Source organism: Spermophilus citellus, assembly GCF_964194105.1.
Source record: "Spermophilus citellus genome assembly, chromosome: 17".
Taxonomy (NCBI): Eukaryota; Metazoa; Chordata; class Mammalia; order Rodentia; family Sciuridae; genus Spermophilus; species Spermophilus citellus.
The window spans coordinates 25,671,448-25,690,282 of record NC_138199.1 but is presented as its reverse complement, the minus strand read 5'-3'; the positions used below and the strand labels follow the sequence as shown (position 1 = coordinate 25,690,282).

General features: G+C 52.8%; 1 protein-coding gene across 3 annotated transcripts in view; it reads right to left on the bottom strand.

Moving 5' to 3' along the window:
• Window positions 1–196: 196 nt before the first annotated feature.
• ATP2A3 (ATPase sarcoplasmic/endoplasmic reticulum Ca2+ transporting 3) overlaps window positions 197–18,835 on the bottom strand; it is a 34,283-nt gene continuing 15,644 nt past the window's right edge. The window contains exons 8-21 of one of the 3 annotated variants that reach the window (XM_081270834.1): window positions 17,742–17,830; window positions 17,484–17,586; window positions 16,163–16,294; window positions 15,658–15,783; window positions 13,935–14,153; window positions 13,505–13,840; window positions 12,416–12,636; window positions 10,596–10,798; window positions 9,999–10,084; window positions 6,182–6,315; window positions 5,857–5,974; window positions 5,332–5,449; window positions 4,847–4,946; window positions 197–1,994 (exon numbers count right to left, since the gene is read on the bottom strand). In XM_081270834.1, the coding sequence (XP_081126960.1) occupies window positions 1,931–1,994; window positions 4,847–4,946; window positions 5,332–5,449; window positions 5,857–5,974; window positions 6,182–6,315; window positions 9,999–10,084; window positions 10,596–10,798; window positions 12,416–12,636; window positions 13,505–13,840; window positions 13,935–14,153; window positions 15,658–15,783; window positions 16,163–16,294; window positions 17,484–17,586; window positions 17,742–17,830 (2,049 nt within the window). In that variant the 3' untranslated portion in view covers window positions 197–1,930. The remainder of the gene's footprint in view (window positions 1,995–4,846; window positions 4,947–5,331; window positions 5,450–5,856; window positions 5,975–6,181; window positions 6,316–9,998; window positions 10,085–10,595; window positions 10,799–12,415; window positions 12,637–13,504; window positions 13,841–13,934; window positions 14,154–15,657; window positions 15,784–16,162; window positions 16,295–17,483; window positions 17,587–17,741; window positions 17,831–18,835) is intronic. The other 2 variants (XM_081270835.1, XM_081270836.1) reach the window with 2 other exon arrangements.

The window sequence follows — 18,835 nt, the reverse complement described above, 5'->3', positions numbered from 1 at the left end:
TTAGGTCATCTCAAGCAGCCACAGAGGCCTCAGGGCCCTAAGATCTGAGGGAAGCCTTGGGGAGATGGGAGACACATTTGAACAGGGCTTAGCACCATGGATGAATGGGATCCTAAGGATTGAAGGGAGGGAAACAGAGCAAAAGAGTCATGGGACTTTTCAGGGAGTGTCACAGACCTACAAAACTGCCAGGGATGAGGGAGCCTCTATGATGTGCAAGAGGCTCTCAATATTCAGGTTCCAGACCTAACCCTGCCTCAGGGCTTTGGTGACATGCTGGGAGTGACATGTAGATCATAACATTCTTAAAAGGCCTTTGAATGTGTTCAAACTGTCAAGTGCTGTCCACAGGAGAAGCAAGTGTGAGGATTCGCCACAACCTCCATCTGTCATGAGATGTGGTTTTGGAATTCAGTGCCTCTCCAAAGCCTTGTCTTGGAAGAGACAACTTCTGGCTGATGCAGGAGCTTCAGACCTTTGCTTTGCTGAGGGATGGAGCGGTGGACCCCAGGGCCCACACTCCAGAAAACAGACACTGGCCACCCTCCACTTCCCCAGGCACACCACTTTTATTTCTCTACCAGGCAGCATGTCAGCAGGTGGGTACAGGGCCCTGCCCCTGCCAGAGCACCCCCAACTCGTTTCTCTCAGGGCCCTTCCAGAAACTGCAAGAGGGTGGGAGGAAGCTTGAGGGAAGGGGCTGCAGAATGAGGAGACCATTAAACTATGAGGCAGGCAGAGGGGGAAATTCTGGGGACCAGGACAGGGATGTGAATCTTGATTTACATGTAAAATCATCACTTGGTACACTCTCAAGAAGGGGAGAAGACATATAGACAGTTCTTTACTTGCTATTTTCTGCTATGCCTAGCTAGTTTTTGCCAAAGGAACAAAAGCTGAGTAAGAGGAAATTCCTGTCAATCAAACTGCTGTCTTCCTACCATCTGACAGGAGACCCACAGAGAGATGCATTCTTCCAATGAGAAGAGGGAAGAGGGGGTAAGTGCCCTTGGGTGACAGCCATCCTTAGTGACATCTTTTTGGCTCATGGATGCGTGTGAATGGAGGGAATGGGCAAAAAGTGAGGCCAAGGGTCCAGGAGACTTAGAATCAGCCAGCTGTGCAGAGATGGCTGCACACCAGACAGGATGGGACAGTATAGTGGTCAGGGACCTAAGGACATCTGGGGGTCTCAGGCACTAGGGACATGGATAGCAAATCTGACCTCTGCTTGGTGGGCCAGGCACCACCCAGTCATTTGCTGAGGACAGGGAAACCTGAGTTTGGAAAGGGAGCTGAGCTGAGGCAGGCAGCCCAGTATCTCCCCCAGGCAAAGAGGGTTCTGCCTCGCCCCTCCTCCCTGCCCCTTGTGTTCCTTTCTCTCTGACGTTTCAACCCCCTGGGGCCTGCACATATAAACAGAAACAGACTCCAGCTCTCAGGAGCCGACTTGGTGGAGGCCTCCCGCCTCGCTGTACACAGCTGGGCCCAGATGGCCCCCTCCGATACCCCTCCGTGGAGCTGATTAGGTTCCAGACCAGGCACTGACTGAGAGGTCAGAGCCGGTGTTCTCCGTCAGTGCAGAGGCCCAGCCTCCATGCAAGGGGTGCAGGCTCCAGTATGTGCTGGTAGATATGCAGGTTCCGGGGGCTCTGCAGCTCCAGATCTACTGCCAGCTCTGGCTTCCCGCAGCCCCCCTCCCAGGCTCAGCTCCTGGGCCAGAGTTTCAGCAAGGGATCTTCCGAAGAGAGTTCAAGAGACATGAACTACACAGCCCCCCAGGTCAGATGGCAGTGGGGACAGGGACCCCATGACTGGACCTGGGTGTGACTGTTCTGGCCTCAGGACTGTTGCGTGTCCAGCAGGGCCCAGTGGGCAGGTGGGTGAGCATGGTGGCAGGGGTGGGAGTGGGACAAATGCTTGGGCACCATCAGTCTGAGGTACACACTGGAGACTCTGCTCTGATTCCTGCATTCACTTCTGGTCCTTTATTTCTGGAAGAAAAACCAGAGATCATGTTAAGATACATGTGTGAAAGTACACATCCAGCCCGGCGCCTTCCAGCCTCTTCCTGGGCCCCTTCCACTCTCCATTTCTCTGGAGACAGCGCCACCCCCCCACCTCCCCACCCCCTCACCATAGTCTTCCTTCCTCAGGATCCTGGTCTAGCCTCAGTCTGTCAGCTCTCCTCAGCTGCATCCCCAAGAATCCAGCTGCGGCCTGGACACCTTCCCCTGGGGTCCCCCCAGGCCTCCTGTACTGCACATACTCTGTCAATGCCCCCAACCACCCAGTGAAAGGTCCTCATGTTTTGTAGTCTGGGGAACCCCCTACCCTCATTGAGGTTTAGAAACGGGGGTCATCCTTGTCTCCTCCCCATCACACATACCTCAGCTGGATTTCGACTAAATCACTGAGTTATAAGTCTTCCTCCACTATACGTCAACAGGGCCTGAAGACCTCAAGCCCTGTCCCAGCCCCTAGCCCTGTCTCCCCTCACCATCCACTTCCAGCCACAGGCAACCAGCAAAAGTCCAAAGCAGCCCATTCCCTTTCATGGCTCCCCACTGTCCCCAGAATAAAGTCCAAGCCTATCTTGTACTCAGGACTCTCCCAGATCTGTCCCCACTTGGCCTCTCCATCCTTCCTTCCTCACAGCCCAGCACAGGCCTCCCCTGACAGCAGACCAGCCACACCTGGACAGAGCCAGGAAGTGGAACAAGAGGACCCCCATCCCAACACCCTAGAGCTGACCCTGCACCCACAATTCCCCCAGTACACATCCTTCATAAATCATGGGGAAGCCACAGGCATCAAGCCTCAGCAAAACTTCCCTAAAAGGCCACTTGGCTGGCTTGGGAATGTAAAGGGTCCCCTCTCTCACCCCCACTCCATCCGGCTTTAGGAGTCTCAAGGGATGGCAGCTGCCTGCCTGCATGCCCAGGGAGGAGCTGTCCAGGCTTCCAGCAAGCATATTCCTCTACCCCACCTCCAGAAGTGGCCTCAGGTACCCACCCTGGGTCCCTCCCCCCAGCCCCAAAGTCACTGCCCTTTCAAGTAAAATTTCAGGGGGACCACAGTTAACGTCTCTGGTTTAAGGTGGAGGGAAACCAGGTGTGGTGGTGCATGCTTGTGATCTTAGTGACTTAGGAAGCCAAGGCAGGAGGATGGTGAGTTCAAAGCCATCCTCAGCAAATTAGCAAGGTCCTAAGAAACTCAGTGAGACCCTGCCTCTAAATAAAATATAAAAAAGGGCTGGGGATGTGGCTCAGTGGTTAAGTGCCCCTGGGTTCAATCCCTAGTACTGGGGGGTGGGGAAAGGTGGAGGAAAGGTCTTGCTTGAGACCAGCTCCCTTCCCTGGGTGCAGCTCAGCACCCCACAATCTTCCTGATTACAGCCTTCCAGTCCCCCTCTACGTGTCTGCCATGGTTGCCATAGGCCCTCCTAAGCTTGCAACCCCTTTGTGGCTCCCCATTGCCCTAAGGATAATGTTCAGGCCCTCACCATGACACTCAGGGATATTGCTGCCCTCTGGGCCTCACCTCTCTCCCTGAACTCCAGGCACCAGCCCCATAAGACACACCCCCAGCCCCTGCCTCACCAGGTTGTCCTGTCCTTTTAAACCTCTGTTTTAAGCCTGAACCCCAGGCAGGCAGGAATAGCTCCCTCCTGCCCCCATCCTGGGCTCCCTCTCCCACTTCCACTGGGCCTAGGAACCCTCCTTACCCAGCAGCCAATGCTAAGGAGCACCCATGACACGGGCTCCTCATGACACTGGCTGAGGAATTTTATCCCTGGACAGAATTTTCTCATTTTTAAGTTTTCTCAAGAAAACTTGCTACACTCCTCAGCAGTTGTAGCCACTGGAGAAATCTCTTGATGAGGACAAAGGAGCCATCCAAGCTGCCCGTGTGCCTGGGAGGCCTGGCTTTGAAGGTGAATTAGTGAGCTCAGGGTTGGCCAGAGGATTTTCCTAGTAGAACATTCCTGTGCTCTGGCCAGAGCCGGGATGCCTTGGGCCCCCATAGGTGTGGGACACATCTTCTCCTCAGCATCTCCCAGGGGTATCCACAGAGGGTTGAGCTGGAAAGGGTAGGGAAAGTGGTCCAGTCCAGCTCCCCAATCCCTCTCAGGGACTCCAACAGACCCTGCTTTGGGTCCAGTTACTTCCCAGACAGACTTATAATAACAAGCCAGCTTCTCCAGAGTGAAGAGGCTGACTCGTTTGGCCCTTTTTACTTTATTGTTGTTTGGGTTTTTTTATGGCACCCTGTGGGGGTGGAACTTGGGACCTTGTAGGTACAACACACTCACTCTACCACTCAGCTACAACCCAAGTCTAGATCTTCTTAAAAGGCAAATTATTTAGCTGGAAGTGATGGTGCATGCCTGTGATCCCAACAACTCAGAAGGTCAAGGCGGGAAGTCAAGGCAGGAGGATGGTGAGTTCAAAGCCAGCCTCAGCAACTCAGCGAGACCCTGTTTCTAAATAAAATACAAAAAAAGGGCTGGGATGTGGCTCAGTGGTTAAATAGCCCTGGGTTCAGTCCCCGGTACAAAAAAAAGAAGACAAATTATTTGTGGTGTCCAGCACACTGGCCAGCGGGGGGATGGAAGCCAATTGATTGCCTTGGTCCCTGTGGAATGATAAGCATGTGATTTATTTATAGCTCGTCTCACTTCCTTAAGGCAGGAACACATTCCTGCCAGAAGAAGCCCCCAAAGACCTAGTGCCCAGAGCAGGCCCCTCCCCTAGCCTGCTCCTCCATGTGGGGCCTCCCCACCTGACCCCTGTCATTCTGTCTTCTATCATCGGTTGAAGGCAGACCCTCCCCTTGCACCCACCCACAAGGTGACACCAAAGAAGCCAACCCGGTGTGGTCTGGGGTCCGGGAGCTGGTCAGCGGCTGCCTACTCCAGGCCTGTGAGACTGTCCCGAGAATGCCTGGATAAAGACAGGCCAGTGCAGAGGGGTCAGAGGCCAAGGCCAGAAGGAAGGCACAGTGTCCTGGCAGTGAGTGGGGTGGTGGTGAGTGAGGACAGCAAGGCAGCGTGCCCCTCAGCAGTGTCCCCGTTGGCGGCCCTTTGAGCCCAGCCAGACCCCTGCAACACAAAACCCCCACACACACACCTCATGTCACAGCCACCAGAGCCCCTTCCTATCCTCAACTTTGTGATCCAAGAAAACTTTCACCATACAGACAGGTAGGCTGGAGCTGGGACCATCTGAAGCACCCACACTGAGGTGGCCATGGCAGCTCAAGAGCAGAAGTGGGCAGGGAGAAGGGCTGGGGACGAGCAGGGCAGAAGGCCTGGGGCCTCCCACTCACCATCCATGTGATGCCGGGACAGGTACTTGAGGGCCTCATCAAGCAGGATGACAGGCAGAGATATCTGGAGCACCACCACCCACTGGTGCCCGCTCAGTGGGGTCACCTGGAAAATGAGCTGGTGGGGAGAGAAGGGAGATCTGGTTCAGGCCCGAGCCGGCCACCTGCTTCATCCACCTGGACACCAATGGCCTCTCTGTGAGCACTTCTAAGACCCCCCTTGATGTCCCACCTGCAGGTCTTTGTCCACTCAGTCTCCTCTGCCAGAGTGCCCTCCCCTCTCTCGCCCACAGGACTAAGCCCATCCATGCTCTGGAAAAGGCCCTGTGACTGCCTCCCACCCCAGTCTTAGGACACTCTTTATCAGCAAGAAGTCTCCACATTTGCCCCTCAGTCAGGGGGCTCCTTCTACTGCAGAGGGACCTGGGAAGGCCCAGTACCCAGCCTAGGGCCCCTAACATCCAAAGACTGGTCCTTATCACTCCAGGAACCAAAGGAGGGGAGGAGGCAGACTGGGCAACTCACGGGCAGGGGTGGCACCAGCAGGATGAGGAAGTGCAGGGCCATGGACATGGCCACGGCCGCCAGCAGCCAGGGATTCAGCCAGGGTGGCATCCGCAGCAGCGACTGGTTCTCCGAGACGCTGCCAAGGGCACGGGGTACTCACCTCAGGCCAGGATGCAGGGGACCCTGCTGGGCCACCCCCACTCTAGCACACTCAGACTTCCCTTCACACCCCAGCCTTGGCCTCCTTTGTCCCCCAGATCCCAATTCTAGCCTCACTGATTCTCAGAACCCCTCCTGGGTACCCCCAGACCCTCAGCCCAGCTCCAGCCCTGTGCCCACCCACCTGTTGAGGGCATTGCACATCTCGATGGTCACAAGCACCGACAAGGCCATGGTAGTGGGGAAGCGGGACTCAAAGACCTCGCAGTCGATGCCCTCAAAGAGCGGGTTGTCCTCAGAGCACTTCAGGAAGTTCCTCTGAGGGCACAGGGCGCGGTCAGGGAGGAGCGGGCAGGTAGACAGGGAAGCATCCCCCGACTCCTGCCCTCGGCCACACCTGAGGATAATAGTGGGCAGAGCACTCCCACAGGGTGAACTCAGGGACCCCATGAGAGCTGCTTCTCGGTGGGGGGGACATGGGACTACGCTGTGCTGCAAGGAGACGCAGAGGAAGGAGGGCCACTGTCAGGGGGTCTGTAGATCTGAGGCACAACAGCCGCATGAGGCCGGGGAGGACAACAGGGGCCTGCAGTTGGTGGGAGGGTCCAGGGTTTGCCCCAAGGCTCTGCAGGGTCCCCTGAGTCTCTCAGGTGCAGGAATTGACCAAGACCCGTGAATAAGTAAAAGCATGTGAAAACCAAACAACAAAATCACGGGTGAATGAAATTTCCCTTTAGAGTATAGAAGACGAAGGCCACACAGGCCTTATTCACTGTTACTCTGATTCTGATTCTTTTTCTTCTCTTTTCTGTTTTTTGAGACAGGGTCCTGCTGCGTTGCCTAGGCTGGTCTTGAATTCATGGGTTCAAATGATCCTCCTGACTCAGCCTCCTGAGTAGCTGGGACCACAGGCATGGGCCACCATGCCCAGCTCTTTACTGCTATTAGAAAAAAGGTTTCGGGCTGGGGATGTGGCTCAAGCGGTAGCGCGCTCGCCTGGCATGCGTGCGGCCCAGGTTCGATCCTCAGCACCACATACCAACAAAGATGTTGTGTCCGCCGAGAACTAAAAAATAAATATTAAAATTCTCTCTCTCTCCCTCTCTCTCTCTCACTCTATCTTTAAAAAAAAAAAAAAGAAAAGAAAAAAGGTTTCAACTGGGCGTGGTGGTGCATGCCTGTTCTCCCAATGACTCTAGAGGCTGAGGGTAGCCTCAGTAAATTAATGAGACCCTGTCTCAAAATAAAAAAATAAAAAGGGATGAGGATGTGGATCAGTGGTTAATCACCCCTGGTACCAAAAACAATGATGACAACGACAAACCCCTTCCTACTTCACTCCCTTTCTGCCACTGAAATTGAGCTCCAGCAGACTTGCTTTTTGCTTATGATATGGGTCATGAATCATGGGTGCAATTAACAAGAAACTGTCAGGGTGTGATAAAGGAAGTGGCCCTGGCCCCTGTAGCCTGGGGCAGTTTTCCTGCTGCTCATCTGATGAGATGAGATACTGAGGTGAGAACCTTCATGAGAACTTCCATTGCATTCTCTTCCATGTCATGGGGATGAGTGTAAACGTTTAAAAACCACCAGAGGGCTGGGGATGTGGCTCAAGCGGTAGCGCGCTCGCCTGGCATGCGTGCGGCCAGGGTTCAATCCTCAGCACCACATACAAAACAAAGATGTTGTGTCCACCGAAAACTAAAACATAAATATTAAAATTCTCTCTCTCTCTCTCTCTCTCTCTCTCTCTCTCTCTCTCTCTCTCTCTCCTCTCTCTTTAAAAAAATAATAAAATAAAAAAATAAAAAAAAAAAATAAAAACCACCAGACAGATCAGTTCTATGATAACATAAATCTGCTTCTGGGAGTCTAATCTGAACACAGAGAGCTTTGAAAATGGGGCGCTGTGAAAACAATCCTCCTAAGGAAACTCATGAAGAGATGCACTGTCTGTCCACCTGTGCAGTGAGGGCAGCCCGTTTCCCCCCACGGCACTAGTGACAGTGGCCAAGGAAGCTCTGGGCACCTGCCTCTGTTCTCTCATGCAGGAAGGAAAATTAGGAAACTATGGGTTGGCTAGTTCTTATTTTAACCAAGAGATAGAGAATCTTATCTCTTTTTTGAGAGGAATTGTTTCTCCCAAAGCCATACATTGGAGGCAAGGGGACTCACTTTTATTTGGAGCTGATCATACAGCCAAGAAAATGTCCTGAACTTGGAACCTGGCTCTACCCACCCAGTGACCAAGAGGCCAAAAGAACCAAGTCTTCCTGCTAGTTGTGCCACCACCATCAAATCCCACCCTCCCAGATCCTGACAACTTATGTGAACATGAAAAACAGGTACAGCCTTGAGCTGCACAGGGGGTAAAAACACCAGCAGGATCATACCTAGGTGTTTCAATAAATCCATTGGTATAAACACTGTCCATTCTGACCTCCTAGATGCTACCCAGTGAGACCAGGCCACACACACATTATGTCCCAGGTCATGGCTCGCAGTGTGGACTCCTACATGGTTCACTGGAAGGTGCTCGGACTGAACTATCCGTTTCCTAAGCACATCAGGAATCCCTGTGAGAGCCCATTTCTACAAGCCACTGCTGTGTCTACTCCTTCTTTGCCTGTTTCTTCCTTGCCTTACCCTGTAAGGCACTTTGGGTTTCACTAACTTAATGAACACCCATGGCTCTTACTGCGTACCAGGTGTCATTCTAAGCACTTTATAAGTATTAACCCAGTTAACCCTCTCAGTAGCCCTATGAGGTAGGAACTATTATTACCCATTTGCAGATGAGGTACAGAGAAGTTAAGCAGTCTGCCCAGGCTCACAGAACTAGCATGCAGTGACCTAGGGTGTGAACCTGGCAGCTGTGATCCAGGCCCCATGCCTCCTGCTCTGTGGCCTCTTAGCAGCTTCCTCCGGGAACCCTAGGACTTTAGACTCTTGAAACCCAACAACTGGAGCTGAAAGTTCTCCCTTAGGTCTAAACTTGACTACTTCTGAGTCCCACAACCACCTATCTTTTCTCTGCTGAATGTGAACACCTGTTTCCATGGCCCTCATTTCCCACCCCCATCCCCCAACTAAACTCTGCACGAACTGCCTCCTCATCACTGCCAAAGGCTTAGTAGTTTGTGTGGGGCACACAGTGGATGCTTAATAGCCATTTCCTGGTCAAGCATCTAATTGAGAAAAGGGATGAGCTCCAACTATTGAGAGGGCAGTACAGAGCCAACGGGCACTGATTGATGGAGGACATGGGAAGGGATCGGTGTGACTCTCAGGTGACCGGATGGGTGGCCAGGCAGGCAGTGCAACCAAGATAGGGAGGGAAGAGAGGGACCAATGTGGGGAAGGTGAAAGAACTGATTTAGGATTTACAAAGTGCCCGTGGGATATTGCAGGGACATCCAGCTGGATGTATGGGGCTGGGGCTCAAAGAGAGGTGGAAGGCAGGGTCTTGAAGATTTGGGATCTTTAAAGAAAGGTCACAGAGACAGGGCTGGAAGGAGGTGGCATCTTCCTCACTGTAGTCTGGCTCCCACAGGAACCAAGAGGGCGCAGGCACCCAAGGCTGACCTAAGCTTCGGCAGTGGGCGGAAAGGGAGGGCTGCTGGCCTTCAGGATGAGGGCCTGGGACCAGGCTCTCCACTGCCCAGGAGGGCTCATCCCATAGCCTCAAGGGCAGCTGGATGCCAGGAATATGGGTCGCGGGGCCGCCTCCTGCTCGGGTGCCAGGGGCAGACACACTCAGGGGAAGTAAACCCTGTAACTCCCATTGGGAGCGGAAGCAGCGTCTCCTTTGGGGTCTCTGAGTTTCCAGTCATTCCGAGTTTGGCTCTTTAGGTGGTGGATGTTTAATAAGGGGAGTGGGGTAGGGCAATGGTGGGCAACCATGGGGTTCTGGATCCTTCTCCCATGGAACTCCCAACAGCCCAAATGGTAAGTTCTACCTTGAGTCTACCCAACAGGCTTCCTGGCCATCAGTTGCTCACCAGCTGGTAGAAGGTGATGTGAGGTCCCTCGGCATCATACAGGAACCACCAGGTGGCGGCAGCCACTGTGGCCAGGCCTACGTACACTGCAGGGAGGGGAGGAGACTGGCTGTAGTGGCAGTTTCCTGGCTTCCATTTCCCCTTCCTAGCCATTTCCTGAATTTCCATCAGGGAACCACCCTCAATGCCAATAGTGGCCACTGAATGACAACCAGGTGGTCATAGTAATTAGCTAGAAGTTAAGCAGGTGACCCAACTTATGCTAATGAGAACAGGCTTGAGAATTTTATCAAAAAATTCTCTCTTCTGACGTATTTGGGGTTGTAATACAGTAAGCAGGAGGGCTAGAGCGGCAGCAGCCATTCTGCCACACTGAGGGATGCCTGTCTGAGAAATGGAGCCAAGGCAAAGCCAAAATATGACAATAATACTGTCTGAGGCCTAGATCCAGCTATATCTGAGGTGTGCTCTAGTCTTTTTACACAAGCCCTCAGAGTTTCTTTTGGTGTAAGCTTGCCAAATTGCTCTGTCTCTAGTTTACAAGCCTAACGAATACAGGCTCTCAGGAAGCTCACCTACGGCTTGGGCCCTGCTCACCTCCAATAGCCAGATATCGGAAAAAGAGCCAGCCACTAATGAGGGCCTCACGAGGATTCCGGGGCAGCTTCTCCATGATGTCCAAGTCTGGTGGGTTGAAACCCAGGGCTGTGGCAGGTAGGCCATCTGTCACCAGGTTCACCCAGAGCAGCTGCACGGGGATCAGGGCTTCAGGCAGGCCCAGAATTGCTGTGAGGAAGATGCTAGAACCAGAGTCATGGGCTCTAGCCCCCAGCAGGCCCAGCCTCCACCAGATGGAGGGTCCAGCTCCTGCTCACACCCCGGCCAGCCCTGCCTCCCCTCGTCCCAGCTCTGGACCCTGGACACATCTATTCTTTAAACCTACCAGAGGCCAAATATACATGTGCACACACATGCGTGCACAAGCACACACACAAACAACGCATGGCCAAGCATCAGTCACATGCAAAAACCTAGAGTCCCACAACACAAGCACTTACCTGCCTGCCCCAATATGCAGAGGTGCAAAAAAAAAAAAAAAAAAAAAAGAAGAAGAAGAAGGGATCCTTTCATGGTACAAAAAAACTTCAGACCTTTGATATTAAAATCCTACAAAATAAAGATCCTCTTGCTCTTGCATGTGTATGAGGCAGCAGGAAAGGCTGCTCAGCATAGGGAATGCCTGTGCTCTGCCTAATGCCATTTTCTAATTTCTATGAAATTCATTCATTTCAGCACAAATATTTGGATGCTCTTCTGTTGGCATTGTCCTTAGGCACAGAGCAATCTATAGTAAATGAAAAAGACAGAGACCATATCCTCAAGGGATCAACTTTCTCTTGGGGCTTGTGGCATTACTGCTCCAAAAAACTTTTCCTGATTAGTTAAGTATGGTTACTTGGTCTACACTTATGAAAATTCACTCTGCCATGTAAGTACAGTAGATGTGTGTGTGTTTTGTTTTGTTCTGTTATTTCAAGTATGTTTCACCTCTCCAACTATACACAAAGTTTATGTGTTTACCTTCCTTTTGTAATTCCTAAAAGAAAAATGTGTAAGGATTTAACACTTTACATTTGTAAAGGAATAGAAAAGACAGTAGAATTAATTGGACATAACTTTCCTAGCCCTGTATTTGTATACACGACACATCATGTATGAATACAAGACTGGGAATATAAACAGAATACGTTATATTTTATGTATGTATATTCTGCCAAAATACATTCTACTGTCATGTATAACTAAATATTAAAAAAATATATTTAAAAAAATATGCAGAGGTGCAGAAGCCACATGTCCAGCAAGCATGTGCTCACCACGCCCCACGGGCATCTCTCACATACGAACATAAGTTGGAGACAAGGACAAGGTTGGGGAGAAGATCACATGTAAAGGGGAAGATGATGGATGGGGACAGGAATGAAGGTGGGTCACAGGTGAGATGCACACGTCCTGATCATCCTGTTTGTATTCATGCCCAAAGATGCATACAAGCACACGTGCACGCAGAAACACACACACACACACACACATACCTCTCACTAGGCACTCACACTAAGTGCAAACACAGGCCAATTAACTCCTGCACATGCATAGACACATTAATGCCCAAAGGTGACACTAGTTCTATGAAAGTAGAAAGGAGACTCTAGCTGGAAGAATGACAGGGGACCCTTCAGGTACCTCCCTGGGGTCCACATAGGTCATCAGGGCCTCTGGAGAATGATGAGGTGCCCCTGCTTCTCCTCATCCTGGAGTAGGATCAGGCCAGGACATGTGTCCCTCAATCCCTGTAGCCCAGTCTCAGGGACACAGAGCTACTCCAGAGGAATGGAAGGAAGGATGCAGAGCCTCACCAGACAACCTCGCCGACATTTGAGGAAATGAGGTAGCGAATGAATTGCTTCATGTTGCTGTAGATGGCCCGGCCCTCCTCCACAGCAGCCACAATGGAGGCAAAGTTGTCATCTGACAGCACCATCTCTGCAGCTGACTTGGCCACAGCTGTGCCCGAGCCCATGGCAATGCCGATCTCTGCTTTCTTCAGGGCAGGTGCGTCGTTCACCCCATCACCAGTCTGTGGGCCAGGTCAGGGAGCACAGCACCTGAGAAACTTCCCTCCACCTCCCCACTGGCCTTAATTCAGCAGACAGCTGGACAGAACAAATGATGACATCAAGAATGAACTTAGAAACTGGGTGAAGGATGAAGCTAAAGGAAAGGCAAGGGGTGGAGACCATGGCAAAACTGGGGAGATCAAGTGTAAAGTCAGGGAAGAGAAAGAGGTGGTGAGAGAGTGAGGATGAGTCCGTGATGAGCGCAGGGATGAAACTCAGGTAGGATATAGAGTAGGAGATAAAGCTGAAGTTAGGGAGAAAGTTGAGGGCACTTCAGGGGCCAAGGTTGTGACCCAGGTCAAGGGCCAGGTATGTGTTGAAGTCAAGGTGAAGGCTGGACTTGAAGTGAAGGCGAGGGTCAATACTAAATTCAGGTTCAAGAAAAGAAAAAAAAAGGATTACAGTAGAGGTCAAGTCAAAATCAGAGACCAAGTCAAGGTTATCATCCACATTAGAAGTGATATTATAGTCAAGTTTGGAGTTGCTGTCAAGGTCAAGATTGGAAGCCATATTAATGCTGAAGTCAACATTAAAGTATTGCATGGCATGTGTGGTGGGGTGGGTGGTTAGGGATCAGTTCTGGGTCCTGGTCAAGGCTGGAACCCATATTAGGGTGGAGCTCAAAGTAAGAACCAGATTAAGATGGAAGTCAGAGGGGCCAGCGTGTAGCTCAGTGGCAGAGAGTGCTTGGCACACACATAAAAAAGACAGAAATCAAGGTCAAGGTCAGGGACAAAGTCAGCACTGAAGTTAAACATAAGATCAAGAACTAGATTACAGTTGTAATCAAGTCAACCACCTCCCCGGGCGCCAGCCTCGTAACCTCACCATGGCAGTGACCTCGTTAAAGGACTGCAGGTTTTCCACGATGCGGGACTTATGCGCCGGCTCCACGCGGGCAAAGCAGCGGGCTGTGCAGCAGGCAAGGCGCTGCTGCTCTGGGCTGAGGTCATCAAATTCGCGGCCTGTGTAGGCTTTGCCCTCCACATCCTCTGTGTCCCCAAAGATGCCAAGCCGGCGACAGATGGCCACAGCCGTGCCCTTGTTGTCCCCTGTGATCATGACCACGCGGATGCCGGCTCGGTGGCAACGTGTGATGCAGGCAGCAACCTCGGGCCGTGGGGGGTCCAGCATGCCCACACACCCCACGAAGGTCAGGTCTGTCTGTAGGAAGGGAGCAGGTGCAAGCTAGCCTGAGCCCACCCTTGACCTGCTACCTGCCTGGCCACCACAGGGGACGCATGGCACTAGCACCCACCTCATATTGAGCAAACTTGCTGCAGTCGTCCAGCTGCATGTCCTCCTTCTTGGGGGGTGCATCCCGGGTGGCCAGTGCCAGGCAGCGCAGCGTCTCTGAGCCTGAGCCCCAATCTCGGATCTTTGCCAGGATCTGCTCCCTGGAGGTGGTATTCAGGGGTGCTGTGCGGCTCCCCACACGGACTGAGCTGCAGCGCTCAATTACACTCTCAGGAGCCCCCTGCAGAGGTAGGGAGGAGGTGAGGCAACCAGGGCTCCACAACCCCTCCCTGCCCAACTGAGGAAAGGAGACCCAGATATGGGGAGAGGTCTCCCAAGGATGCACAGAATCCATTCTTAGATAACTCTGAGTAGAAACCAAGTAGGCCCCACTGTGAGAAAACCTCAAGGGAATGGGGAGGTAAGGTCACAGACACCCACTGGGTGGTATACTACCTCCACCAGCCCACAATTGATAAGGCCAGTAGCAGCATTTGGGGGTAGGGTGGGTGGGAATGGCATCCCATGCAGGCACTATGCCCCTGCCTGCCTGGTGTCTCTGGGGGACCAATTCTGTAGTAGGGGCCTTGGAAGTAGGGAAGCAGCCTGATCCCAGCCAGGGGACCCAAAATAGAGAGGTGCAGAGGCTGTGGTGGGTGTGAGCTTGGGAAGCTGGTGTGTGTTTGGGGTCAGGGGTGACAGGCTCCTCTGCAACCTCAGGGTCTCACTTTGGACCTTACCCCAGGCCTAGGAACAGTCTCTGAAAGCTCCCTCAATGGCTTCTCCTTCTCTCTAAAGGTTGCTAACTTTTCAAAGTAGCCTAGGCTCCCAGGGTGGAAGTCTTGATTTTGCAAAGGGTTAAAATCTGCTTCGTGGGGTGAAGTCCCAGCTGTGATTCCTACTTCAGGTTGGAAAGCAGCAACTGGAGGTGCTCTGCATGGAGGTCTGCCTGGGAACTGGTGCCTCTCCCTCTGAGGGACTCAGTGTCCCCAAAACCCCTAGCATCTTCACAATAGCCAAACTACGAAACCAGCCTAAGTGTCCACGAATGGATGAATGGACAAAAGAGGATGTGGTGTATATACACAATGGAGTTTTATTCGACCCTAAATAAAAATTATATTATGGCATTTGCAGGAAAATGGGTGGGACTAGAGACCATCATGTCAAGAGAAATAGGTCAAACTCAGAAGGTCAAGGGTCATATGTTTTCTCTCCTATGCGGAAGCTAGAGAGGAAAAAGGAAAACAAAGGTGGGCGTGGATCTCATGAAAATCAAAGGAGAACAATAGAGGAGGGGGGAAAGTGCTGGGGAGTGATACTGGCCAAACTATATTGCTATATTGTGTGCATGTATGAATACATAACAACAAATCCCATCGTTATGTACCAATTAAAAAAATATGGGGGAGGGGGAGCGCCAAGGGAGGGTACCAACTACTTCAAAACCACCAGAAGCAAAATGGTCTTCTAAGAACTGCCTGCCTGACCCTGCTGTTCGCAAGGGGAAACTGAGGCCCACAAAAAAGCATGGATGACTCTAAGGCCATGTGGTGAGGCAGGGTCCCTCAGCCTTGGTCCCTTGGCCCTGGTTTCTCCCCATCATGCTTGGATACTGTTCCCAGTTCCCCACAGCATGGTCACTCTACAAGGGGCCTCTTCCTCCCCTAGTTCAACCTCTTGTAGCTACTGGCTCTGATGCTTCAGAGGACTGGCAATCAGGTGCCCCTGAGACAGGCCCCTACCTTCACAAACATCTTGCTGCCCTGGGCCTTGGAGTCAGGGTGTGTAGGTGTGCAGTACACTGACATGGACTTCCGGTCCCGGGAGAACTCGAGGGTGATCTCCTTCCTCATGAGCTGCTTGATGACCTGCGGAGTCCAGGAGGGTCAGGGCATGAGGGACAGAGCCAACAACTCATTTCTGCTTCTTACCAACCACTTGGCCCCAAGAAGACACCTCTTGCTCTCTGTGGCCTGGTATCTGTACTCCTGTGGTCATAGCATTTGAGGCCCTACCTTCCTTTCTAAAAGCTTACCACTCCCTGGCCTTATGTGCATTTCCCAACTCCAAACCCTTGCCCACATTCATCCCTTCCCTCTCCTTGCTTAGAGCCAAGTATTATTAGGAGGTTGAGGTCCTTCTTCCTCCCAGAAGCCTCCCATGACTCTGATTTCCTCTTTCTCCTCTCCAGATGACCCAGAAACCCCAGCCATGCAGCCAGAGGCCAGAGACCCCCACCCTGCTCACCGCATTGCAGGCCCCAGCTCGCTCCACCTGGGACAGGGCCTTCAGGTCAGTGTCAAACACATTCATCTTCTCCACCAGGCAAGTCAGAGCTGTCTCCGTGGCCTCTCCCACCTTCTCATACACGCCCTTGGCCTGCCGGGTCCAAGGAGACAGGGAGTGAGGGGCAGCTATCCCAGCTTGGCTTTCCAGCCTCACTTCCCACTCCCTCCTTGCCCCCTGGAGACCCCTTTGCCAAAGTGTCTTTGCACAGGCCTGTGAGCCCTTCCCAGCCAGCCTGACGTGGGGTTGGGATGGTGTCTGGAATTGACATTTACACCCCAGTCCCTGCATCAGTACCTTCCCAGTCTCTGTCCATTCCTTCTCAACCTCCTTCAACAGGTTCTCCTTGCTGGGTCTTGAAAGCCTGCTGCCTGGGTCCTGCTTCTCCCCTCCCACCTTCTCTCCTTGAGACCCCAAATGCCTCCTGCTTCCACTGCCTTTCAAGTGCTCCTGACTGCCAGTGCTGGGCCCAGTCAAGAACCTCTCTCGCAAACTCTAAGCCCACACATCCACATGCTGCCTAGGGCATCTTGTTCCCTGAGGTCCCCTCAGGCCACCTCCTCCTCTCCCTACTTTGGCAGTGACTTCTTCCCTCTCTTTCACCTACCCAGCCACCAAGTCATAGGATTTTCGGTTCCTAAATCTCTCTCTGACCCATACCTTCTCCCTTCTCCCTAAGCCTGCAGTCAGGGTTCAGCTGGTATCTCTCTGGCCTAGATGACACAGGGCACCCGGCTCCCATCTTGCCCTGCCTTTACCATCATTTACCCAAAAACCTGGAAGATCTTTAGTAAATGCAAGGCTCACTACGTGACTCCCTGCTCAGAACTTTTTGCTGGCTCTCCACTGCCCTCAGCTTGGCATGGGCATTGACTTGATCTGGCTGAAGACCTCCCCTCAGGCTGGGGCACACTACTAACACTCCATTCCCCAGCTGCGCCACACGAATGGCATTCGATGCTTAAATCACATCGCAGCCTGTCCTGGGCTGTACCTTTTGCCTTAAATGCCCTTTCACGCCCTGCCCTCCTTCACCTCTTCCCCTAGGCATCCCTGGCCCTTCAGACCCTTACACTGCGGTCTTCCACAGCCCCCAAACCCAGGGACAGGGTTCTGAAGCCATCGGAGCCAGAGGGAGGGAGCAGGGATGTGCAGGGGTGGCTAAGCTCCTGGGACACTCCTAAGAGGGAAAGACCACCCACCCCTGGGAACTTTGAGACTCTGGGAAAAGATCTGGAACGCCTGGAAACTAGAGAGGTCAGGAAAGGGACTGGGAGCCCACCTCGTTGTAGTCCAGCGCTGAGTCGTTGCACAGTGCACAGATGGTCGCCAGCTCCACCAGCCCATCGAACTGGCTGCAGCAAACAAGTTGCTCCCCCTGCCGCCTGCGAAGTAGAGAAGGTCAGTACAAGGCTGTCGCCCCGCCCCTAGGAGGTGCCCTTAGCCCCGCCCCCAGAAGGCCAAGCCCAAGGACACCTCTGCGCTGTTCCGTGAGCCCCGCCCACCAGAGGCCACGCTCACCCCTCTCCCGTGCACTCACACTTCTCCCTCCGGGGTATACGTGGTACCCGAGATGGTGAATTCGTGCAAACTGCAGGAGCCCGCTTTCGCTTCGGCTACCACGAACATCTGGGGAGCACACAGGAGTGCTTAGGCGGCTGGATGGCCTCCCTTCTCCCAGAGCAGCCAGTTTGAATAAAGCTTGACCCCTGGATGCCCGACCCCAAAAGCCGCCTGTCCCTCCTCCCCGGAGAGAAGTAGTAAGTACAGGATCCCAGCTGAGGCGGGTACTCTGCCCAACTATGTCCAGCTCTGGTCTAGCCATTTGCTGTAGACTCTGAGGGGGTTTTGGCTGATTCTTCAGTGTCTGGGAGCAGCTGCTGATCCCAGACACAGAAGAATCCCTGGTCAAGTACCTGAACCTCGATTTCGCAATGGTAATATGGGAAAAAAAGTGGGCTCAGAGTCCAGCAGCTACTCCTTTCTCTTCCAGGGAATGAATTCCTGGCCTTCGGGGTAGGAAACACACACCCTGCTCTGAGGCACGGAGACCTCCAAACCCAGAGGTGACTCCAGAGAGGGAGGCCCTGCCAGCAGGGCCTGCTGGCAGGCCCATATCTCTGCAACTCAGAAACAGGGTTGCTCTTCCCGCCCAGGGCAGCCTGCTTCCTTGTCTGTTAGCTAGTTCCACTAGGGAGACAGTTCTTGTTTCCCGGAGATTGCCTTCCTCACTGCACATAATCAAATAGCCAGCCCAGCATGCAACAGGTGCTCAGTAATAACCTTCTTGCTTTTATCTCTGTTCTAGGGGCATTACTCCAGCAAGCAAGGCCTATTATCCGGTGTGTCCAGCCTCTATATCTTCCCTACACTGGGCTTTTCAAATCTTTATTTCAGTCAAGGGAGACACTATTCAGATAAAATCCTACTAGGGATCTTAGCAGGTCAGGGTCCACAGGGCAATAAAACTTGCCAGAGTCCCTCCCCCTTCTGATGGATGAGCTTCTATGGGACCTTAGGGTCTCAAAATACTGAGCCTGGATTCCCGAGGCCTAGTGCACAGACTGCAGGGGCAGGATTGGGAGAAGGGTGATGGGGAACCTGGGAAGAGTGGGGAACCTATAGCCTTCATCA